A 26,086-nucleotide genomic window follows, 5' to 3' on the forward strand; every position below is an offset into this window, starting at 1 on the left:
AAATGCCATTTAAACATTACGAATTTATTATTAATGTAGAGAATTGAGGTTGAAGAGTTGTATAAAGACAGTACTTCCAAACAGCAATCAACATATTCCTCAATCCCAGTCAGACCCCCAATTTTTTGACGTTTATCTTTTTTTAATGTTTATTTATTTTGAGAGTGGGGAGAGGGGCAGAGAAAGAGGGAAAGAGAGAATCCCAAGCAGACTCCCTGTTCAGCGCTCAGCGCAGTATATCTTACTGGAAAAGTCAGCAAAGTCAGGTCATGGCTTTCAATTACTTTCCTTAATAAAATCTACTTTAGGGAGCTGTCATGAAGGTAAAAAACCAGCCTCCTTCAGGACCTTACTGTAAACTATAGACTATAAAAAACTATGAGACTTATCCTTTACATCGCTATAGCAATTCAGAAGGGCGCTTGTCTGTATTCCATCCACTTTCTCTCAATACTCCAGCTTTCCTTCCCTCTTCCTCTACGCCCAAGTGTTTTCTTTGTTTATTTCCGTCAGTGAGAATTCTGCCACCTGAAAGCCTGGAGTCAAGGCTAAGGCTGGAGAGTAGCCAATTACAGCCACTCTGACAGAACCCTGATACCCAACTGGGTTTAAGGTACCGTTGGGGAAGCCTTAGTATCCTCTGGAGTTGAGAACACTTAGGGCCCGCCCACCTCCCAATCTTCCGCCCTCTCTGGGCGACGATCCCACCCAAACCCCAGAGCACGCCGGGAATTGTAGTTTCCGAAGGCTCGGTGCAAGTCAGCGCACGCGCTTTGAGCAACTCTCCCTCCCAGAAACGCTCCCGGATAAGGAAGTGGCCAGTGATGCCACGCGTTCTGCGGGCAGTCGATCTGGGCTTCTGGGAGTTGTAGTCGCCCGGGGCGGGCGCCGTCGGTAAGGAGACGTAGCTTTCCTTGGGGTCCGCTACTACAGTTGGTCTCCCGCGGGAGCCGAGGGGTCAGTCTGTACTTTTATCCGCACTACGCTCCCTCTGAGGCCGAGGAGGCGCTTCCCTTCTCCCGGGCTCTCCCTCTGCGGTACTGGATGCTCCTTGCCCTGAGGTCCATTTCTCTGTCTAGTCCTCTCTCTCCCTGGTCCATCTCCTAAACCTGGGCTTAGCGTGGACTGGCCCTCCTAGTGACAGGGCCGCGACCTTCTCACACCAGGTCCTCGCCCCGCGGGGACCCTCCTCATTCTGCTCCTCGCACTGGCTTCCCCCACTGCCCCTTTCCCCACCTCGGCACCCGCTGCTCTCACTCTCCTTCCACTTATTTTTTTTCCCCCTTCCTCTGCAGGGATGGAAGCTTCCTGGCGCCAGGTGGCCGGTGGCCGAGGCCGAGCCCGAGGACGGGCCACTGCGGCCCCCTCTTCGGGAAATGGACTCCATCTTCGCGGCGCCGGAGGGGGGCGAGAGAAGGGGTCAGTGGGCGCTGTGGGTCCTGGCCCCAGCCCCAGAGGAGCCGCGACCCCTGCGGCTGCAGGTAGTTCGGCCGGGCGCAGCCCCGCGGGATCTGAGGCACTGCAGACCTCCGTAGCCTGTGGTGAGAAAGACTCCGTCCTCGGTTTCACCTGGATACGTATTAAGGCACTTACTGCCCAGAACTGCCTCCCTGCCCTTGCTCTCGTTTACAGATTTTCTTCTCCTTCGAGTTTATTATTGCCCCTACATCTCAAACTCTGCAAGGAAGCTACTCATTTCGGTATTCTAGGCAGATTCCCAGCATACCTTTAATTTTAATTGACATTAATCAGCGTCTCCTCTTTGTCCGGTGTTCTTTTCTTTATTCGTTTTTGCCTACTGAATCCCTAGACCAAAATTTGCAAACTGTGGTCCGGGGTTCTGATTTAGCCTATAGTTTGGTTTGGTTAACACAGTCCTTTAAATCTGAATTGGTTGCCAGCAGGTTTTTTTGTTTTTCTTTTTAAAAATCTCATAAAAATCTGGTTAATAAGTTTTCTTGTAAAATAGGGTCGTGTGGCTTCATTACCTTTGTTCATGGTAACAGTCCACTTGCAGAAATTCCGTTTAGGCACTCCATTTCACGTGGTCTCTCCTACCTTGGGGGCAGTTGTCATTTTCCACCTTTGCAAGATTGCCTTAGTTTAGTAACTTAAATGGTCTATGCCCCGTAAGCACTTGAGCTTGAGGTGTTTTCCTCAACTTTGGTTGCTATTCACAAATTTCATGTCCTTTTCCGGATGTCTGATGTGGCCGCACCTGGAATGTCAGTATCCTTCATCCAAGGCTGTTTGAGTGGAGCCTGAGAACACACAGGCAACTGAATTGTCCATGCTAATGGAGGATTGCATGAAGCTAAAGAAATAATCCCTCAAATCATTTCACTTTTATGTTTGGAATTTGTTTTTCAGAATATATTTTTTGAGGGGAGGAGCAAGTTAAGCTTGAGTGCTTTTTTTCCTAAGCAACTTTTTAAAAAAATTAAAAAAAATATTTTTGAGAGAGAGAGAGAGAGAGCGCGCATGCACGCCCGTGCGAGCAGGGGACGGGCAGAGAGAGAGGGAGACACAGAGTCCCAAGCAGGCTCCAGGTTCTGAGCTGTCTGCACAGACCCTGACGCCTGGCTCGAACTTGTGAACGGTGAGATCATGACCTGAGCTGAAGTCAGTTGCTTAACTGACTGAGCCACCCAGGTGCCCCTTTCCTGAGCTACTTTTAAAGTTATTCTCATAGCTTGCAGTTACTGAGTTTATTTTAATTCCAGTATAGTTAATAGTTAACGTACAATGTTATGTTAGTTTCAGGTGTACAATATAGTGATTCAGTTCCATACAACACCCGGTGCTCATCACAAGTGCCCTCCTTAATCCCTGTTATCTCTTTCACCCATTTCCCCTATCCCCTCCCCTCTGGTAGTCCTTAGGAGTTTATGATAGTGGTGGTGGTGAAATGTGTAAGTTGGAGACCAAGAACAGTTTTGGTAATGTTTCTTGGACTTTGTGGATAGTAGAAAAGCAAGCATTCTTCACCTGTATTTATGAGATTTGACTGTAAGAAATAATATATATAGGAAGTGTCTTTTGTCACCTTTCCTTGAGAGGATCTTATGTGGATACCTTGATCGGGTTATGGACATTTTTATTATATCTTCTAATTCAGCCTTAAAAAATGTATCCTTGGGGTGCCTGGGTGGCTCAGTCGGTTAAGCGACTGACTCTTGGTTTCAGCTCAGGTCATGAACTTGTGGTTTCATGAGTTCAAGCCCCGCACTGGGCTCCGAACAGGCAGCCTGCTTGGGATTCTCTCTTTCCCTCCCTCTCTCTGCCCCTTCCCTATGTGTGCTATCTCTGTCTCTCTCAAAATAAACAAATAAACTTATTAAAAAAATAAATAAAAAAAGGATCCTTAAGTGGTCTTTTCCCACAATTAATGACATTTATCATCTCTCTTATTGCACATCAAGTTTTGGGTCATATAGCTCATAGCCATTACTTTTTTCCTAATACACAAAGATTCTTATAAAGGCACTGAATACATTTCTTTCAGTTTTATTTGAAATACTGAAATAATCCCCACCTAAACTGGCTTTAAAATGTAAATTTTGATTTCACGAGGGAACAAAAGATAAAACACCATTAAGTACACATATACAACCCAGATTAAGAAAGTTTATCCTGGTAGGGGCTCATCAGTTTCAAGCATAAAGTTTAACTTTAAATTAATGATTTATAATTTTAAATAAGTAAAATTAAAATCCTCTCAATATGGGCATTAATAAGTTCATATCAAGTCAGTATGTTTGGGACTTATTTCCTAAAACTGTGGTTGTTGTCCATAAGACTTTTTTTTTTATTTTTATTTTTTTATTTATTTTTTTAATTTTTTTTAACGTTTATTTATTTTTGAGACAGGGAGAGACAGCATGAACGGGGGAGGTTCAGAGAGGGAGACACAGAATCCGAGCCCGACGCGGGGCTCGAACTCACGCACCGCGAGATCATGACCTGAGCCGAAGTCGGATGCCCAACCGACTGAGCCACCCAGGCGCCCCCATAAGACTTTATTAATAGTTACTTAGTGCTTAAAGAAATTCCCCCTGGTCCTTGCCCTTAAGTAGTTGGGAATACACTATGAAGTAATCTAATTCTTTTTGTGTTATTATTTAACCAAGTAACAAAATGAGAAGTATAGTCAGTGATAGAATAGTGGAAGAACTGATCAATTTATTTAACATTTCTTTTTGGAATGAAGCTGTTGTAAGAACCACATTTTCTGTATTGGCAACATCCGGGTGGATTAATGTTAAATATATATATTTTGTGACCACATTTTAATAAAGGGAAAATGTCCTTGAGCTTTCTAAGAACAGATGATAAAATAACAGGTATGCAGTGAATATTGTTTGTGCAAAATCTTCGGTGGCTAGGTAAGGCTGGGCTGTAGTGTGGAAGAGGATTGTTTGAGAAAGCATCCATTTTAACTGATTCTGATGTGTTCCCAGTTGGCATGATTCCCACCTCTTAAAAATTACTGTGTATGATTTGTTTTTAAACATCCCATTTTTAATTTTTTAATGTCCTTATTTTGGGATTGATTACAGGTTTTTGATGCTTTTATCATATCTTTATAATTTTTTAATCGATTTGTTAGTCACTCTGTTTCTAGAACAATTTGCTGCATTTAGGATATTTAACAAAAGTGAAAGTTTTCATTTTAGTAGTCTCTTTTTTTTAATATTTTATTTTTTATTTGAGAGAGAGAGTGCACGAGCGTGAATTGGAGGGAGAGGGGCAGAGGGAGAGAGAATCTTAAGCAGGGTCCATGCTCAGCGAGGAGCCTGATGCAGGGCTAGATCCCATGACTCTGGGATCATGACCTAAGCCGAAATCAAGAGTGGCTTGCTCAACTGACTCAGCCACCCAAATGCCCCAATGGTGGTATTCTCTTTAGTTATATGACAAGAAACTTGAAAATACTTTTTTTGTGCATACAGCAAAACAGAATGCTCCAAGGGTGACTTTTAAATCTGTGCTTTTAGAGATTGTTTTGAAGAAATGAAACTAATTTTTTTTCTTTTAAACAGAGCTAATGTCTCAAAGGAAATTTGAGGAAATCAAGAAGGCCAATCAAGCTGCAGCCAAAAAACTTGTTGAAGAACACTTTAGCTCTTCCTCTGAAGAAGAAGGAGATGAAGATTTTGAAGGAAAACAGGGAAAAATAGTTGCTAATACATTTACAACTTACACTACTCAGACAGGTGCTGTATCGTCTTTTAAATTTTGATTTTTTATAGTTTTTATTTAAATTCCAGTTAACATACAGTGTAATACTAGTTTTATGTGTACAATTTAGTGACTCAGCACTTATACATGAAACCCAGGACTCATCACAGCACGTGCACTCCCGTCACCTATTTAGCCTGTCCCCGCCATCCATCTCCTAGTGACCGTCGACTTGTTCTCTGTAGTTAAGAGTCTGTTTCTTGGTTTGCCTCTCACTTTTATTCCCCTATGATCATTTGTTTTGTTTAGAAAATTCCACATATGAGTGAAATCATACAGTATTTGTCTTCCTCTGACTGACTTACTTCGCTTAGCATAATACTCTCTGGCTCTATTCATGTCATTGCAAATGGCAAGGTTTCATTCATTTTTATGGCCCAGTAATATCCCGTTGTATATATAAACCACAACTTCTTTATCCATTCATCAGTCATGGACATTTGGGCTCTTTCAGTAATTAGGCTATTGTAGATGGTGCTGCTGCAAATACTGGGGTGGATCCATGTATGTCTTCGAGTGAGTATTTTTGTGTTTTTTGGGAAAATGCCTAGTAGTGCAGTTGTTGGATCGTAGGGTAGTTCTATTTTTAACTTTTTGTGGAACCTCCATACTATTTTCCAGAGTGGCTGCACCAGTTTGTATCCCCACCAACAGTGTAAGAGGGGTTCCCTTTCTCCACATCCTCGCCAACACCTGTTGTTTCTTGTGTTGTTGATTTTAGCCATTCTGACAGGCGTGAGGTAATATCTCATTGTAGTTTTGATTTGTGTTTCTCTGATGGTAAGTGATGCTGAACATCTTTTTATGTGTCTGTTGGCCATCTGAATGTCTTTGGAGAAATGTCTGTTCATGTCTTCTGCCTGTTTTTTATTTATTTATTTTTATTTATTTATTTTTAATGTTTATTTTTGAGAATGAGAGAGAGCACAAGCGGGGGAGGGGCAGAGAGAAGGAAACACAGAATCTCAAGCGGGCTCCAGGCTCTGCGCTGTCAGTACAGAGTTCAACGTGGGACTCGAGCTCATGGACTGCGAGATCATGACCTGAGCTGAAGTCGGACACTCAACCGACTGAGCTACCCAGGCGCCCCGTCTTCTGCCTGTTTTTTAATTGGATTTTTTTTTTTTCTGGGTGTTGAGTTTTATAAGATCTTTTTATTTTAGATACTAGGCCTTTATCAGATATGTCATTTGCAGATATCTTCTCCCATTCTCTACATTGCCTTTTAGTTTTTTCGATTGTTTCCTTTGCTGTGCTGAAGCTTTTTATTTTGATGAAGTCCCAATGGTTCATTTTTTGCTTTTGTTTCCCTGGCCTCTGGAGACATACCTAGTAGGAAGTTACTATGGCTGATGTTAAAGAAGTTACTGCCTGCTTTATCCTCTAGGATTTTTATGGTTTCCTGTCTCACATTTAGGTCTTTAATCCATTTTGAATTCATTTTTGTGTATAGTGTGAGAAAGTGGTCCAGTTTCATTCTTTTGGGTGTTGCTGTCCAATTTTCCCAACACTATTTGGTGAAAAGACTGTCTTTTTCCCATTGGATATTCTTTCCTGCTTTGTTGAAGATTAATTGACCATATAGTTGTGGGTTCATTTCTGGATTTTCTATTCTGTTCTGTTGATCTTTGTGTCTATTTTTGTGCCAGGACCATACTGTTTTGATCACTACAGCTTTGTAATATAACTTGAAGTCCAGAATTGTGATGCCTCCATCTTTGCTTTGCTTTTTCAAGGTTGCTTCAGCTATTGGGGTTCTTCTGTGGTTCCATACAAATTTTAGGATTGTTTGTGAAAACAGAAATGTCTGCAAAAAATGCTGGTGGTATTTTGATAGGGATTGCTTTAAATGCACAGATTGTTTTGGGTAATATAGGCATTTTAACAATTTTTGTTCTTCCAATCCATGAGCATGGAATGTCTTTCCACTCTTTGTGTCATCTTCAACTTCTTTCCTCAACATTTTATAGTTGTCAGAGTACAGATCTTTCACCTCTTTGGTTAGGTTTATTCCTAGTTATATTATGGTTTTTGGTGCAATTGTAAATGAGATTGATTCCTTGATTTCTTTTTGATGCTTCATTATTGGTTATAAAAATGCAATAGATTTCTGTATGTTGGTTTTGTATCCTGTTACTTTAATGAATTCATGTATCAGTTCTAGCAGTTTTTTGGTGGAGTCTTTCAGGTTTTTATATATAGTATCATTTTATATGTGAAGAGTGAAAGTTTTACTTCTTCCTTGCCAGTTTGGATGCCTTTTATTTCTTTTTGTTGTCTGGTTGCTGTGGCTAGGACTTCCATTACTATGTTAAATAACATGGTGATGGTGAGATTGTTTCGTTCCTGACCATGGAGGAAAAGCTGTCAGTTTTTCCCCATGGAGGATGATCTTAGCTGTGAGTTTTTCATATATGGCCTTTATGCTGAGGTATATTCCCTCTAAACCTACTTTGTTGAGGATTTTTATCGTATTTTGTGTTGTGTGTTGTATTTTGTCAGATGCTTTTTCTGCATCTATTGAAAGGATCATATGGTTCATATCCTTTCTTTTATTAATGTGATGTATCATATAGATTGATATGCAATATGGAACCACCTTTGCAGCCTAGGAATACATTCTTCTTGGTCATGGTGAATGATTCTAATGTAATGTTGGGTTTGGTTTGCTAGTATTTTATTGAGAGTTTTTGCATCCATATTTATCAGGGATAACTGGCCTGTAGTTTTTTTTTTTTAGTGGAGTCTTTATCTGGTTTTGGTATCAGAGTAATGCTGATCTCAGAGTATGAATTTGGAAGTTTTCCTTCCTTTTCTATTTTTGAAATAGTTTGAGAAGAATAGGTATTAACTCTTCATTAGATACTGGTAAAATTTGCCTGTGAAGCCATCTGGCCCTGGACTTTTGTTTGTTGGGAGATTTTTTATTACCGTTGAATTTCTTTGCTGGTTATCTGTCTGTTCAAGTTTTCTATTCCTGTTTCAGTTTTGGTAGTTTATATGTTTCTAGGAATTTATCCATTTCTTCCAGATTGTCCAATTTGTCGGCATATAGTTTTTCATAATATTCTGCTATAATTTTTGCATTTCTGTGGTTTTGGCTGAGATCTCTCCTCCTCATTTATGATTTTATTTATTTGGGTCCTTTCTCTTTTTGATATGTCTGGCTTGAGGTTTATCAATTTTATTTATTTATTTTTTTCAAGGAACCAGCTCCTTCTTTCATTGATCTGTTATATTACTTTTTTAGTTTTTATCACTTATTTCTGCTCCAGCCTCTCTTATTTCCTGTCTTTTGCTGGCTTTTGGCTTTGTTTGTTCTTTTTCTAGCTCCTTTAGATGTAAAGTTAGGTTGTTTATTTGAGATTTTCCTTATGGTGGGCTTGTATTGCTATATACTTCCCTCTTAGCACTACTTTTGCTGCTTCCCAAAGGTTTTGGACCAATGTGTTTTCATTTTCCTTTGTTTCCACATATATTCTTTATTTCTTCTTTAATTTCCTGATTGACTCATTCATTCTTTAGTAGGATGTTCTTTAACCTCCATATATCTGTGGTCTTTCCAGATTTTTTTTCTTGTGGTTGATTTCAAGTTTCTTATCGTTGTGGTCAGAAAATATGCATGGCATGATCTCAGCCTTTTTGTGCTTGTTGAGGCTTGATTTGTGACCTAGCATATGATCTGTTCTGGAGAATGTCCGAAGTGCACTTGAAAAGAATGTGTATTCTGCTGCTTTAGGGTAGAATGTTCTGAATATATCTGTTAAGTCCATTTGGTCTGTGTGTCATTCAAAGCCTTTGTTTTATTGTTGATTTTCTGTTAGATGATCTGTTCATTGATGTATGTGGGATGTTAAAGTCCCCTAATATTACTGTATTATTATCAATGGGTTCCTTTATATTTGCTACCATTTTATATATTTGGGTGCTTCCACATGTTGGGTGCATAAATATTTACAATTGGTAGATCTTCTTGTTGAATTGTCCTTTTTCTTATGAAACAGTGCCATTTTCATGTCTTGTTATAGTCTTTGGTTTAAAGTGTAGTTTTTCCAATGTAAGTATTGCTATTGTGACTTTCTTTTGATTTCTATTTGCATTATAGATGTTTCTCCACCCCTTGCTTTCAATCTGCAGGTGTCTTTAGGTCTAAAATGAGTCTCTTGTAGGCAGCATATAGATGGGTCTTGTTTTTTTAATCCATTTTGATACTCTGTATCTTTTGATTGGCACATTTAGTCCATTTATATTCAGAGTAATTATTGATATGTATTTAGTCACATTTTATTATTTGTTTTGTCATTGTTTCTGGAGATTTTCTCTGATCCTTTCTTGTCTTTGTCACTTTTGGTCTTTCCTTTTCACTCAAAGAGTCCTCTTTAATATTTCTTGCAGGGCTGGTTTTATGGTCAAGAACTCCTTTAGTTTTTCTTTGGGAAACTCTTTATCTTTTCCTTCTATTCTGATAGCCTTGCTGGATAGAGTATTCATGGCTGCAGATTTTTGCCATTCAGCACTTTGAGTATATCATGTGACTCCCTTCTGGCTTGCCAAGTTTCAGTTGAGAAATCTGCAGCTAGCCGTATAGGTCTTCCCTTGTAAGTTAAGGACTTCTTTTCCTGCTTTTAAGATTTTTTCTTTATCACTGTATTTTGCAAATTTGGCCTGCTTTTGATGATTTTGATGGGAGTTCTTTCTGCCTCCGGGATCTGGATGGGTGTTTTTTTCTCCAGATTAGGAAAGGTTTCAGCTATGATTTCCTCAAATAAATTTTCTGCCCCCTGTTCTCTCTCTTCTTCGTCTGGGACTCCTTTAATATTAATGTTATTACATCTGATGGAGTCACTGAGTTCCCTCAGTCTTATCTCGTGATCCATAATTCTTCTTTTTCTCTTTGTTCAGCTTCATTATTTCCATTATATTGTCTTCTATGTCATTTATTCATTGCTCTGCTTCTTCCAGCCTTGTGTTCATTGTATTAAGCCTGTTACCAATCTCAGTTATTATATTTTTAATTTCTGACTGATTCTCTTTTTAACTCTTTCATCCCTGCAGTAAGGGTCTCCCTGATGTCTCCCATTCTTTTCTCAAGCCCAGTGATTATCCTTACGATTGTCGCTTTAAATTCTCCATCAGGCATGTTACACATATCTGTTTTGCTTAGATCTCTGGCTGTGACTTTATCTTGTTCTTTCATTTGGGATGAATTCCAACATCTTGGCATTCTAAGTCTCTGCCTTCTTCTTTGTGTTAGAAAAGGCTGTGTATTTCCTGCTTCTGAGAGTAATGGCTTTATGAAGAAGAGGTCATGTAAGTGTCCAGGGCCTGGTACCTCAGGGAGTGTCTCTGGTGTGTGCCGCCTGCACCCTGCTATTGTGTTTTGGTTGCTCTATTCTTCAGGCCAGTCATCTACAGAGGCTGTCCTTGCCTGCAGTGGACAGTGTTTGGACCTTAGCCAGAATGTGGCAAGTTTTAACTAGGTGTGCTCTGGTCTGCTTGTTAAGTGAGATCTGATACTATTGCACTAGACTGACGCTCTGAGAACTCTGGTTAGGAGATGTGGTATGGGCGGGGTTTCTTCTGGTCTTCTGGGGAAGGAGCCTGCTGTGCTAGGACTGAAGCAAGCTTGCCTGCAGTCCTGCCAGAGCACAAGGGTGTGGGACTTTGTATAAGCAGGTTAGGCAGTCAGTGTTGGTGCTGCGCTGCTTTACCACAGGTGGCTCTGTGTTTATACTAGGGGGTGGGGGAGGGAAATGGCACGAGCTGGCTCCTTTGTCCCTAGGGAGACATCTCTGAACACTGCCTCTCAGGAATATACTCCAGGAGGAGTGAATAATCTCCTCCTTGTGTGCCCCAGGTGTTTTTCAGATCACTGTTTCCATGCTGCCTGACCCCAAGCCGTTTGCCTGCCTTCTCTCCGAGAACAGTGCAGTGCTGTCAGGGCTCTGTGCCAGCCAAGCCCTATGACCTTTAAAACTCTAGTGTTTAATCCCTACTGGTTACAAGAACTCATGAAGATCAGCCCTTCTCGTTTTCCCAGCCAGTGGTTTTGGGGACAGTTCTAGTGCATTCTGCTATGTGCTCCTCTCTCTTGACTTTCTCTGGGACCAGGGCTCCATCCCCTCCTTAGTACTTGTGATCCGTTTCTCCCCTAAACCATGTCTCCGCACTGCCTATTCTTTAGTGTGGCTTCTTCTTTCCCTTTAATTATGGAATTTGTTTTGTCAGTCTTCAGGTTGATTTCTGGGGTATTTAGAAGATTTGATAGTTTCTAGTCACGTTTGAGGGAAGAGACGAGCCTAGGGTACTCTGTCGCTGTCTTAGTTCACCCTAAATTGACTTTTTTGGCATCAATGAAAATATATTTCTGATGTTTATACGTTAAAAAAATGTTTTTAATTTTTATTTTAGAGAGAGAGAGACACACAGAGTATGAGTTCGGGAGGGGCAGGCAGAGGGAGAGACGCAGAATCCAAAGCAGGCTCTAGGCTATGAGCTGTCAGCACAGAGCCCCATGCAGGGCTCGAATTCAGGCGCTGTGAGATCATGACCTGAGCCGAAGTCAGAGGCTCAACACTGAGCCATCCAAGCACTCTATATTTCTGACTTTCAAAAAACTAGTCTATATGGAATAGTTGTTGCATTTTAAATTTTTTTTTTTTTTAACGTTTTCTTTATTTTTGAGACAGGGAGAGACAGAGCAATGAACAGGGGAGGGTCAGAGAGAGGGAGACACAGAATCTGAAACAGGCTCCAGACTCAGCTGTCAGCACAGAGCCCGACGCGGGGCTCGAACCCACAGACTGAGCGATCATGACCTGAGCCGAAGTCGGCCGCTCAACTGACTGAGCCACCCAGGCACCCCAGTTGTTGCATTTTAAGAATGAGCATTTTGTATCATTTTGTGCATTTTATTATTTGAGTTACATGTTCTAGAACACTAATCTTTCCATAGAGCAAATAGAATGGCAGTGTCCCTTATAGGCTTAGAAGTTCTCCTGTATGTGTAATTGGCAGTTCATTAAATTCTGGAGGGGGATGTCAAAGTTCTCTGAAATGCATGGGATCAAGTTGTCCCCAGTTATGATTTGGTTGGGCTGGAGTACTTTATTCCCTTAAATCTGTTCTTCATTTTTCTGTTTTTCATTGTGTTAAATGTGTTTCGAAGTCAATTTCATTTCTTCACTTTATTCCTTTATATCTTAAAAAATTGATTTTATACTTTTTTTAGAGCTAAGTCTTCTTATATTTGATGTGTACAGTCACATTAAATGTTGTATGTATCTGGTTTACCCTCTTTAAAAAAAAAAATGTTTGTTTAGTTTGAGAGGGACCACAAATGGAGGAGGGACAGAGAGAGAGAGATTGAGAATCCCCAGCAGACTCTGTGCTGTCAGTGCCGAGCCCGTCTTAGGGCTCAGTCCCATGAATTGTGAGATGACCTGAGCCAAAATCAAGATTTGGAAGCTTAAGTTCAAGTCCTGCATCGGGCTCTCTGCTGTCAGCACAGAGCCCGTTTCGATCCTCTGTTTCCCTCTCTCTCTGCCCTTCCCCTGCTCACGTGCTCTCTTGCTCTTCTCTCTGTCTCTCAAAAATAAATAAAAACATTTTTAAAAAAAGAGTCAGAAGTGTAACCAACTGAGCTGCCCAGGCACCCCCTGGGTTACTCTTAATACCACATTTGTTTATGAGAGAAGAGGGCCTGTGTGTGCTGTGTGTGCTGCTGTGAAGGATTTGGTACTAAGCATAAAAACAGATTCTTTTAAATTTAAGTGTTTTAACATTTTATACTTAAAGACATTATTGGAAAGATGCTTGCATGTGTTATCAACATTAGTTAGTCGCCTGAATGTTCTGATGGCATCATGAGGGCACATATTGTCAGGTAGATTTTACCCTATCTGCTAAAGAATTGAGATCAGGAAGCTTCTTTAAAGTCTGGCTCAGCCACTGTAGGTTGATAAAGTGTGACCTTTATCAACTGGCTCAGCCAGGTTAGTTGATGAAGAGGTAATTTGAGTTTAGTAAGTTTCTTTCTTCTGGAGGACATTATAGGAAGCAACCTTAAGAAGTTTCCTGCCTTAAGAAGACCTTACTTAAAATAGTCTAGATAGAGAGAAGTTTTATTTTAAATAGAAAATTCAGTACTTTAACTCAGTATTTCTTTGTAGTGTTGAAAAAACATTTTTTATGTAAAGTTACTAATTTTTGGTCTGGCTTTCGTCTTAAAGTGTTAAGGCAATTTTTCTTACATTGTTTTTTGTCAAATCCATAAATATTTTGATTCTTGTTCCTTTGTGTTCTCTACCTATATCAAAGGAGGGAAATCTTACTACTTGATTTAAGAACAATAAATGTTAGAGTAATGAGGTGTTTCCCATCTCACTTTAGTGAATTAAATGGCAGAACTTTGCCAAAGAAGTTCATTCTTTTTGTCTGAGTCCCACTTTTGTATTTTCATGATGCTTCTCTCAAATTTCAGAGTTGCATGGTCACCTTCCCGATGGATGTATCTATCTTGTTGACCCATGGACATACTGAACATCTGTTGAAAGATAACTTATTTCTTCTCTTGTTTTGTTTACTTCAGCACCAGAATTTTTTCACCCAAGCCAGAAATCTGGGCACAGTGATGGCATAGACATAACATGAGTGTGTTTCATCCAGTACCATTCCTCCCCTCTGCCCATGTCAGACATCTCATCAAACACAGCACCCTTTCCTTTGAATGTTGACATGAATGTTGGCGTTTAAAAGCAGCACGATCTAATTGTCACCAAGCCCTGCTGAGTTTTACTTCCTATATTTCTCAACTCCACCCTTTTTCTCCCCACGTGCCGTAATTGCCTAATTCAGTCCCCTACAGCTGTTTAATATGGATTAAATCTGTATAACTCTATGAGATAGATTCTATTGCTATCATTACTGTTTTAAAGATGAGAAAACAGACAGAAACAGGTAAGTTGTTGAAAGTCATTTTTTGCCTTATCTGCTTCAACTGCCTCTTAACTGGTACTTGAGGCTTCTGGTCTTGGCCTCCTTAAACTCCTCTTCTGTTGCCAGAGTGATCTTTTTAAAATGCATGACTTCAAATGCCAGGCTATCCACTATGACATCTTGGACAGTATACCTAATCCCATAGCCAAACTTCAATACACTTTTCAAAGAAATCTTAAATAAATTTTATAAATATAAGGTTGGACTTTATTTTGTTAAAACCTGTTCCATCATGTTCTCAAATTCTGTTTTATATGTGAGCTGTGAAATTTAAAATGTTTTACAGTTGGGGCGCCTGGGTGGCTCAGTCGGTTGAGCGTCTGACTTCAGCTCAGGTCATGATCTCGCGGTTTGTGGGTTCAAGCCCTGCATCGGGCTCTGCGCTGACAGCTCAGAGCCTGAAGTCTGCTTTGGATTCTGTGTCTCCCTCTCTCTGCCCTTCTCCACTTGTGGGCGCGTGCTTGCTTGCTCTCTCAAAAATAAACAAACATTAAAAAAAATAATAAAATGTTTTACAGTTGACCCTTGAACAACATGGGCTTGAGCTGTGGGTCCACTTATTTGTGTTGTTTTTAAAAATAAATTTATGTACAGTATTATAAATGCATTTTCTCTTCCTTATGATTTTGTTAATAACATTTCCTATTTTCTAACTTGAGAATACAGCATGTAATACATACACAACATATGAAATATGTGTTAATTGATTATGTTATCAGTAAGGCTTCTGGTCAGCAGTTGGCTACTAGCAGTTAAGTTCTAGGGAGTCACAAGCTATATACCCAGACTTTTGACTGCATGGTTGTTCAGGGGTCAGCTGTCCATTTGTTAAAGCCAACTATGTTGAAAAGCAAAGGAAGCTCACAGAATATGATCATTAAAGTCTGCCTTTAAGGATACTCTTTAAACTTCAATGTTTATTTAAAATAAAGCAATTGTCTTTAATAATTTTATAATATAGTTATGGGAGTGAATTTATGTATATTTTGTTTAATATTCTAAATTATATTTGTTTATAGAGCAAGTTAGCAAGGTAGAGCAAGTTTTTGTAAAGTGCTGTGTTTACTTGGGTGATTTCAGAAAGTAAAGAATTAGCCACATGTCCTTTTTATTTGACTTTTCTCTTTGGTGACTTAAGTTTTGGTTTGAACCATTGTATTGCCGTGATAGTTTATGCTATTTGTCTGCTTTTCTTCGAGATTCAGTCAACCTCTATTGAGGAATCTATTGTACCAAGGGCATGTAGTTTTATTTCTCTTACACTAAAGGGACTCAGATTATTAAAGATCGTATGCTTTGAGGTAGTTTTTCAGCCGTTACTTCTTGGATCTCTTGTAGTAACCTTTTGAGGCAGCATAGCATAGTGGTCAAGTAAGGCTCACTTTTAGTCAGACTGAAGTTACTTAATTGTTCTCACATCAGTTTTCTCATCTGTAAAATGAAGATAAAAATAGCTCATTTAATCCCACTAAAATACAAATAGTATAGTGCCTATCAAATAAATGCTCAATAATTGCTTACAGAAAATACAGTTTGGTAGTATTTTCTAAGAAGTTCATGTTCCCCTTTTAAGTAAAGTTGTGAACATAATTTAATGAAATGAGGTTATCATAGTGTAATGACCTTGGGATCACTTCATTTAACACGTTTTATTAATAATATATTGTGTGTCAGCACACACACTTATATTTAGGCTAAATGGCTCTGCTGAGCTTTGGCTTTCCAGCTTCTTTCACTTTGCTTTTAGGTATGCTTTTCCTTAGTTACTTGACATCTTGGAGCTCTTGCCTATGGCTCTGCCCCCACCAAATTTGCTAAGGACGGTAATAGCAGTAAAAGCAAGTATGTTCTGAGAGGGCGGATGTACTGTTTTTAAATCAAGTATGTAAGATTTAATGCATGCACTTTGTGACCTTTTGGCAGCTCATTGGTTGCTTTTTTTTTTTTTTTTTAACTTCTCACTTTTCAACTGTATTTCAAGCAATTGATATGGCTTCAGTCCTCAATGTGATGCTATTAGTGAGTTTGTGTTATTTTCAGATGTTAACATGAAGTTTTCAATTTTTAAATTTCAAGATGGAGATATGCGTGAATTAGAGAGAACCAAACAGTACGTACATGAAGCTTTCCAAGCAGGGGCCATGACTTGCTTAATTTGTATTGCTTCAGTGAAGAGAAACCAAGCAGTAAGTTTTTCTCTTTACCTATATTAATGTATCTTCCCAAAATATCTTATTTTGCATTTATAGTTATTTCTTATTTTATTTTATTTATTATTATTCTTTTGCTTATTTTTGTTAAAAAACGCTTCATTTGTGATTTTTGTTTATGAATTGATTTTCATTTTGTGAATCTGAATTTGAAAAAATTACCTCTAAATGAGCATCCCGTATTTTCAGCACTCTTAATAAGTGAAGCAAGTATCTTCAGTTTTAATGTACATCTCCGTTTGATAAAGCCTAGCATCTGTACTTTAGAGATTCCCACGAGTACTAAAATGTTAAAATGCACTATGTTTCACTACTTTCAGCAGGGTTAAAAAAAAAAGGTAGATATGGTCCCTGCCTTCAAGGAAGTAGAGCCTGGAGTGAGCTTCTCTTGTGTTGAAGACACTGTAGAAAATGGCTAGGGTCATTGGGGAGAGATGGATTCAGATAAAACTCATGGACATAGAGGTGTTGGTATGGTCTAATGGTGAAGTTATCCGTAAATAAATAAGGGCATAAATTAAAAGGGCATTAAAGAAGCAGTTAAGAGGAAGTAATGACTGAATATGGTAGACTCTGTTTAAATTCAGATTAATCTGCTGTTACAGCAGCATTGCCTAGACACAGAAAATCAGGCCAGATCAATTGAGTTGGTTGTGTAGAGTGAATCAGAAATTTAACATGCATTGGATAGGATAGATATAGATGGCATGTGCCTTTGGTGTCACATCTGGTGACTTACTCTGATCTTAAGTGCGGTGGGTGAATAGTTTTTCCGCATGTGGTTATAGTCCCACCTTAAACACTTGCTGTGTATGTAGATTTATTTTTTTTAACCTTCGTCCTTTCTTCTTGGGAACTGACTCAGGTAGTACACAGGCATTGTGCACAAGCACAGGGGAGTTAATGCCCCTAGGGGCAACATTCTTCCACATGGAATTAATTGGTGGATGAATGTCCCAACATCCTCTCTGCTAGGTGTTGGGGCCTGGGAATTGAGATGTGTTTTACATGGTTCTCCACAGGGTCCCTAACAGGAATGAACTTTGGCCCTTAGTGCTAATCAGCTCAACAATTTACTATTTATTAGCATTTCCTCTTCCCCACCTTGTCCCCTCATTGCTGCATACCAGTTCTTTATTCAGGCACTGCTTTAGGGCTAACTCAAACTAAGAAATTGCCTTATTTTTTTAATTCTATTGCAGTTTATGCATTATGCTACTTGTCTGATTGTATTGAATAATTGCCAAATGTTAAAATGAAAGCAGAATTGATTTTTGTCACTGAAATGTTGGCAGGTTTTAAAAATTAAACTACTTTACTATTATTCTTCAAGTTTTAGTATATGTATGTGTGTGTGTGTGTATATATATATATATATATATATATACACATACACTTAAGTTTTTTGCTCACTTAATTTTTGGAATTTAACATTAAATGCTAGGTTACGAGATTTTACATAACAAAGGGGCTATGGAGAATATATGTACATATTATATTTCAGGATTCCTTGGTGGCATTATTTATGATTGGAAATACCTAAATGTCTAAAAAGAAATTGGTTAAATAAATGGCGATATATAAATCTACATGATACACTGTATAGCTGTAAATATCATGTATGAACATATTTAATAACAGTAAATGCTTATACATATCAATACAGCATAACCTTATTTTTCGAAAAGTTTGTAATATATACCAAAAGCATTGGAGATCATTCAGAATGTTAGTAGTAGTTATTTCTAGCTAAATGAATCAGGGTAATGAATCGGGGTAAAAACACTTTTTATTCAAAGTGTTTTATGCTTAAATAAATAGTTATGAAGAACATTTCTTCTATTAGAATGGAAGGAAAAATTTTTTTCCTTTATAATTCGGTAGCCCTTCAAAATAATTTAATGGGATGCTCATTTTAAAGTATTGTGGAATTATCAAAGAAAATCATGGCATGCGTGTTAATTTCTGATACCTTTTTCTTAGGTTTGGAGCTGTTCAGGATGTTTCTGTATATTTCACATGCCCTGTATCCAGAAGTGGGCTAAAGATAGCCAGTTTCTAGTATCTTCTCCTTTGACAGATGACGATTTTGGAAAAAGAGATTATCCTTGGCCATGGTAACTTTTTGCTAATTTAGTTGGAACAGTAAGTTGTAAAATAAATGAAAATTGTAGCTCAAAAGTTGCTTTATTGGCGGTTTCAGGATCCATGTTGGGTTTTCAATTAGTCATTTGGTTTGTGAAGTTAAGGAACTTTGGTAATGGCTCTTTCTTTCTTTCTTTTTTTTTTTAATTTGTGTAACTACTTGTTCCTTTCAAAAACTAATAAAGCGTTCAGACTTTTTCTTCTGCAAAACGACTCCTTAATTATCCTTTTTAAAGAACTTTCATTTCTTTAAAATTCTATAGGACTAGAATCCTTCATAATTCTGGTACTTCTTTTCTGGAGTTACTGTTAGTATACATTAATTAGTATCACATTGTAGAAGACTGTCATCTAATGTATTTTGATCATAGCCTTCCCGGGTTTATCTCTGCAGGTGTATGTTATCCAGCCTTACCAGTTTCTCCACATTTATTTATTTATTAGTATGCTTATTGTTGATGAGTATTTGCAAACTTCTGTTACATTTCCAGAAAGAATTGGGGTGTGGAGAATTTATATCTCTGCTAAATAAAGATAATAAAAAATTAATCCATACTGGCAGCTCAGAGGGTAGATTTACTGTCAGGGTAATGAAGCATAAACTTTAGGGACTCTGTGTTCATATAAATATTCACTTTTGTAACTTATATTTGTAATTTTATGTTCTTTTTCTTAACAGAGGCGCCCAAATTGTGTAAGATTCAGACCTCAGAAAATCTGGATCCATATTGGACCTCCCCTTTTTACTACAAATACTGATACATTTGTAAAATTGTGGTAGTGTAGTTTTTAAAAAACATTTAGACACGCTAGTTACTTTAAAAATAATTCTCAGCATTCTGTGAGGGTTTATATTCCCATGTTAATAATGGGGATATTGAAGTTGATAAAGCAAATTGGTATGTTCAGCCTTCTCTTACTCTTAAATGGTGTAGCCAGCATTTGAAACCTAGGATTTCTGATTTCTAAATTCAGTGCTTTCTCTATTCTACTGAGTTCTCTCTTGTAGTACTACTTTTAGAGATATTATTTGTTTTCTCTTCAATCAATATTAGCTTCTCTGAAACATTTTAAAATTTCAGTCTATATTTGTTTTGCTACTCCATCTTGTTTGTGGGAGAATTTCAGTGTTCAATAGGTACAGAATTGAACTAGATACTCTGGCTTAGTTTTAGAGATCTAAACTTTGTGTATACTTTTTATCACTCTTGCTCTTCTCACTCCTTTTTTAAGAGGTCATTTTGCCACAGTGCTGGGAAGTAACCAGTTAAGAGATGAATGAACTGCTACTCTTCACTTAAATCTAAAAGGAACAAAAAATTGATTCAACCGTGTAGTAGTAATCTTTGCATTCTGTACTTTACCTTTCTTAAGAAGGAAAATCAATGACTAGTCTGGATTTTGTTTAATCCTCATCAAGATGGAGCTAGAACTTGATAAAAATATTAATGGTTTTAAATTGGTTGTTTTTGTGGAATTCAAACATTTAAAATATATGTTTCTACTAAGATATTGCTTGTTTATAAATAAGGTATGGCCTAATTACATTTCATTATTGCATGCCATTATTTTAAATAACACATACATTTGCACATAATGTCCTTATCTCTCCCAGTCTCTTGGAGCAATTCAGCCTCACTGTTGGGCGGGCAGCATTAGGGTTTTGTGAGTTGCGTTTTAGTCATCCATATCCAGCCTTATTTAAAGTACACATCCCCCTCCACACTAGCTTAGAGGAATGTAGCCATTTGTCCTTTAGTAAAGGAAAATTATAACTCTTCCAGCAAAATTCTAGAGGAGCGTCTAAATGAATGTTTAGATGAGACATGGTATTTTGTTTTTGATTTTTGATTACAAGAACAAATATCTGTTATTATTCTGAATATTTTTGTGAAAAAATATTATTTTGGAAACAGAACATGTTCTCAGGGCAACGAGAATATATATGATACAAGAGAAAGTGATGACGTGACTTTTTCCAGTATAGTGTACTAACTGTACTCATTTGTCTGCAGGATAGTAAGGGTTAGAGCATCTTTTTAGCATGAAGTGATCTATGATCTACAAGTGAATTTGATAGAGCTTAAGGTTAACAGTGCTTTTTAAAAATCTTACTAGCTAAGAATCTGCTTTGACAGAGGATATGAGACAATATTTGAACTTTCTTTGAGGCACATTTGGAATATATCTATTTTGTATTAGATGTAGAAACATTCATTCTTTAAAGGATATTCCCCTTTAATTGTGGATTTTAGGCAAGTTTCTTGCTGCTGCATTGCCTGCCTATAACCTGGTTTCTCTCTTCTGTTCACAGTTGCCAGTATATTTTACTTATTTGCACATCACCCAACCAAACTTTTAAAACATTGAGCTTTATAAAAATTGGAGTGAATACCTCAGGAATAAAGTTCATCTGCTTAGTAGAAAGCTAATGTGCCTTCTTTTTGTAGCTTCATTCTAACTATGTTTCATATAGCACCAACTAGTCACATGTGGTTATTTAAATTTTGAAAAATTATGAAAATTTCTGTTTCTTCCTTAGTTGTATGTATCAGCCACATTTTAAGTGCTCATTGGTCGTATGTGGCTAATGTCTACTGTCCTGGACATGGCAGGTAGTAGAACAGTTCCATCATGTCAAGAAATCATATTGGACAGAGCTGTCCTAGATTGTTGAAAACGGCTTTTGTAAAATCTTATTTCATACTAACATAAAGATGGAGTGGGTGGTACATTAACATAAAATTGAGTATATTGTACTCAGTATATTTATATTCCTTTCCCTCGTGTCACTTTTAAAAAATGAAATTCATTTCGTAATTTTATTATTATTATTTTTTTGTAGTCCAAAGTGTAGATTTGAATACAAGCGATCTGACACACCTAGTAGGTACTACTGCTACTGTGGAAAAGTAGAAGATCCACCTTTGGATCCATGGCTTGTGCCTCATTCATGTGGCCAAGTATGTGAGAGAGAATTTAAACCTCCTTGTGGCCATAAGTGTTTGCTCCTCTGTCATCCAGGTGAGCTATATATCACATTTCTGATTATTCGTGGGTGGTTATTTCTTATGTTGAGGCCAAAAAAAAAATTGTGAAGGTTTAATTCCGAGCTTACGTGTACGTAAGAAGGGATCAGAAGGGAGTGGTTTTTAAGGTATCACTAAAGACAGCTTTACAAATTACTGGTAGGTGTAGGAATTGAAAGTTTTAAATTTTGACTTACGATTTTGTTTTTCCTTTCATTGGATTCTAGGTCCCTGCCCTCCTTGTCCAAAGATGGTCACAACTACTTGTTACTGTAAGAAAGCAAAACCGATCCCTCGTAGGTGCAGTGCCAAAGAATGGTCCTGTCAGCTTCCGTGTGGGCGCAAGTTGCTTTGTGGACAACATAAATGTGAAAGTTCTTGTCATGCAGGTAAAAGGTCATACCTCTAAGGTGTTTTGACTTTTTAGGTAAAAATCAAAGCAGCGTTGGGGCATCTGGGTGGCTCAGTTGATTAACGTGTCCGACTTCGGCTCAGGTCATGAGCTTGCGGTCTGTGAGTCGAGCCCTGCATCAGGCGCCGTGCTGACAGCTCAGAGCCCGGAGTCTGCTTCAGATTCTGTGTCTCCCTCTCTCTCTGCCCCTCCCCTGCTTGTGCTCTCTGTCTCTCTCTCTCTTTCAAAAATAAATAAACATTAAAAAATTTTTTTAAATCAAAGCAGTGTTTATTGTTTTTATAACGTTTCTATGCTAATTTATCATTGTGACTTTAGGAAATTGTCCTCCCTGTCCACGAGTCAGTAGACAAAAGTGTGTCTGTGGGAAACAAGCCGCTGAAAGAAGCTGCGCCAGTCCACTGTGGCACTGTGATCAAGTAAGTGCATGTGCATTTGGAGGGCTGGGAAGGAAAGACTGCAGAGAGCATAAGCAGTTAGAGGTGCTAATTAGGTTTAGTTGGATAAAAGGAGAAGAATGGTGACTCACATGAACTACTTTCATGTTTCAGGAAACTGTTTTCCAATTTAATACAATTTTAATTACTGGGAGAAATTTTCTTTTTCAAGTTAATAGCTATTTGTTGAATTTTGGATTTAGTACATATGTGCTCTGCTTCTTGCTGTCTCTCCCACCTTCCTTGTCTTTCCCTTCTCTTGAACTGACACCACTCTCTTCTTAACTTCATCCAGTTGAGGAAGTAGGATTGATTTTGTAGATTGTCCAAGAATTGACATGGTTTTCGTACCATTTGGAACTCTTTGGTAGATGGCCATGTGAAGCTATATGTACTTTTTTCCTTTTATTTTTAGAATATACCCTTTGGTACATAGGAAACGTGTGTGTATGTATGTGTGTGTGTATATGTATGTATGTGTATATGTTTACATGTATATGACACGTGTAAGATACAAAGCATAATAGGAAGTTATGTTGTGCACAAAGGCTTTGTAACTTTTAAGTCCTTCACTATTGCTTGTTGCATTTTATTTTAGGTGTGCGGAAAAACACTGCCATGTGGTCATCATACATGTGAGCAAGTTTGCCATATTGGTGCTTGTGGAGAATGTCCTCGATCTGGGAAAAGGTTCTGTCCATGTCAGAAGTCAAGTAAGGCTTTTTTTTAAACCTTTAACGGAATATGATTATCATGTTCATTAGAGTACTTTCCTAATTAAATTAGACTTCTCTGGGAGTTCATAATGTAGTTTTGGTAATAATACAAATATGATACTAGATTTCTTTACGTTTGGTGAAAGGACAATATAACTTGGTGGGTTAAGAACTCAGACTTTGGAGTCAGGCATGTCCTGGCTCAAAACCCACATTCATGAAATAATAGTTTTCTAAAGTTAAATGGGGACAGTAATAGTACCTTCCTTATAAAATAAAGAGAATGAAATGATAAAATGCACATTCGATGTAGTGCCTGGCAATAAAGAAACCTCATGATCAGAGACTTGTCATTATTATGTATTAGGTTACAGGTGAATTTAACTTTTGGCTGCTTTGAGATAAGACACAGAAGGTTGTAGTTTGAGTCTTTGACTCTGTACCAGCTGTACCAGCACACGTGTTTATAAGATTATTGGCAATATTTGTCTTACTATGTTTATGTTAAAGATTAGTTTCATAATGTTTTCAAGTCTACATCTTTCCTTTTTTTTCTAATCCTGTGAGGTTAAGAGCAAATTTTCCTTTTATAATTCTATAGATTGTCTAATTCTTCATAGAGGTGTACATGGTCTTACTCTTTTATTGAGATAAGTATTTCTGAAATAGTTAGCTCATAAACACGTGCTTTTTGAGGATGGTAACTTGTCATGTGTCACATTCTTTTTAAAAAACAAACTTTTTTACTAGGGATTATTTTTATTAAATGTAACTGTTGCTGGGCACCTGTGTGGCTCAGTTCGTTAAGCCTCCAGCTTTGGCTCAGGTCATGATCTCACGGTCTGTGGGTTCGAGCCCCATTGTCGGGCTCTGTGCTGACAGCTCGGAGCCTGGGGCCTGCTTCAGAGTCTGTGTCTCCCTCTCTCTCTTCCCCTCCTCTGCTCACTCTTTCTGTCTCTCTTTCTCTCTCAAAAAAGAAATAAAAATTTTTTAACTGTTTCTAAAAATTATGTACATACAAAAATTCATAGTCTGAAAGGGTTGCCATTCTTTAGGAAGTCAAAAGAATATGGCATGTTATTAGTGCTTTATAGTAATGTATCTTATTAACTTTGACTTTTTGTCTGCTCTTAGAGTTTTCTTTGCCTTGTACAGAAGATGTGCCAACTTGTGGAGACAGTTGTGACAAAGTACTTGAATGTGGAATCCATAGATGTTCACAGCGTTGTCACCGAGGTCCTTGTGAAACATGTAGACAAGTTAGTCATCTCCTGTAGTAATTAATTTTAAGAACCGCCTAGCATAATATGTCAAGTGAGATTATTCTGTAATTGTTTTCCATTATTTATATAAATATCTATGTCATGATCTGTATGAGTTTAGTGACCTAATATTTATGGTGGAGAAGCAAGAGAGTATGCCAACAATCAAATCTAAAAATTACCTTTTGTTTGATTGTGTTTGGTAAAAGTTTGTATGTTATTTTCATAATCCAGCTCGGGGTTGGTTGTTTTCAGAAGACACTCAAGGCACTGATAAAGTTGACCTAGTGATAATGAAAGAAACACATGCCTAGAAGTGAGATGTTAAAGTTATATGTGTCATTTTGGTTTTGACCATATTACTAGATAATCTAATTTCTTTTATTATACTGAGACAAGATGTGCAGATGGTATGGTGTAACTAGATGTGATTTTAATGTGTGGTATTGTTTTACTATTTAATATCCAATTTTTACTATAATGAAATTCTATGAAGTCTTTGTTGGAGCAAAGTAAGATACAAACAATATTTTAAGGAAATTTAGCTTTATTTTTGGTAAAGCCTTTGTATGAAATTTTTATAAAACTTTTCTTCATTTTTTACTGATTATAGAGATTGCAATGTGGAAAAAAAGTCAACAAAAGTTGGTTTTAATAGCGTTTATTCGATATTTCCAGGAAGTGGAAAAGCAGTGTCGCTGTGGAAAGCATACAAAACGAATGCCATGTCATAAACCTTATCTGTGTGAAACTAAGTGTGTTAAGATGCGGGACTGTCAGAAGCATCAGTGTAGGAGAAAGGTATGTGTAGGAAGCTTGGGAAACTGTTTGAAAAACCATCTTGAATTTGTCCTTTTTGTGCCTGTGATAAGTGTTATCATGATTTGTTCTTCAGATGTTCAAGCATATCCTTTGCTTTCCATATGAAATACTAATAAATGTTCTAGATTAATTTTTTTTATTTGAGAGAGAGCAGGGGGAGAGAGGCAGAGGGGGAGAGAGAAAGAATCTTAAGCTCACTCCACGCTCAGTGTGGAGCCTGACTGCAGGGCTTGATCCCACAACCCTGGGATTATGACCTGAGCCAAAATCAGGAGTTGGATGCTCAGCCAACTGAGCCACTCAGGCGGCTCTGTCTTAGATTAATCTTAATTGTTTATATCAGTGGGAAATCTTATCAAGTTGTTTAAATGATGGGTCTTTTTGGTCCTGGACATAAGCCTTTCAACTTGGTTCCTGGGCTGTTTCTGTTCCCTGGATTTTAAATCATCATAGCAGTGTTAGCGTGATAGTTCATTTGGTGGTAGAGGCTTAACTTTTAGTGTTCAAATCTTATTTATAAACACTTGGTTCTATGTAAGGTTGACCGGAGTATTTTATAGAGTCTGTAGATTTGTGGGTTTTTTTGAGTCCTGTTTATCATTGTGAATTATCCCTTACCCTTCTGGTAAGGTTTTCTTGTGCCTAAATCCATTTAGATATAGTGATACCAACTTTGTTTTGTTTAACGTTAACATGGGTATCTTTTCCCATTCTTTTACTTTGAACTTATTCATATCTTATCTTTAAAGTAGATTTCCTGGGGTGCCTGGGTGGCTCAGTCATTTAAGCAACCAACTCTTGATTTCACCTCAGGT

The 26,086-nt window shown here is 37.9% G+C and overlaps 1 protein-coding gene across 3 annotated transcripts in view; it reads left to right on the plus strand.

Moving 5' to 3' along the window:
* Window positions 1-822: 822 nt before the first annotated feature.
* The window catches only part of NFXL1 (nuclear transcription factor, X-box binding like 1), a 72,080-nt gene continuing 46,816 nt past the window's right edge, over window positions 823-26,086 (plus strand). The window contains exons 1-11 of one of the 3 annotated variants that reach the window (XM_042984581.1): window positions 823-894; window positions 1,296-1,541; window positions 5,043-5,216; window positions 16,315-16,424; window positions 18,432-18,565; window positions 21,439-21,617; window positions 21,850-22,011; window positions 22,353-22,453; window positions 23,070-23,184; window positions 24,322-24,446; window positions 25,128-25,250. In XM_042984581.1, coding sequence (XP_042840515.1) covers window positions 1,298-1,541; window positions 5,043-5,216; window positions 16,315-16,424; window positions 18,432-18,565; window positions 21,439-21,617; window positions 21,850-22,011; window positions 22,353-22,453; window positions 23,070-23,184; window positions 24,322-24,446; window positions 25,128-25,250 — 1,467 coding nt within the window. In that variant the 5' untranslated portion in view covers window positions 823-894; window positions 1,296-1,297. The other 2 variants (XM_007075907.2, XM_007075908.3) reach the window with 2 other exon arrangements.

The sequence above is a fragment of the Panthera tigris genome, chromosome B1, assembly GCF_018350195.1.
Source record: "Panthera tigris isolate Pti1 chromosome B1, P.tigris_Pti1_mat1.1, whole genome shotgun sequence".
Lineage (NCBI taxonomy): Eukaryota > Metazoa > Chordata > Mammalia > Carnivora > Felidae > Panthera > Panthera tigris.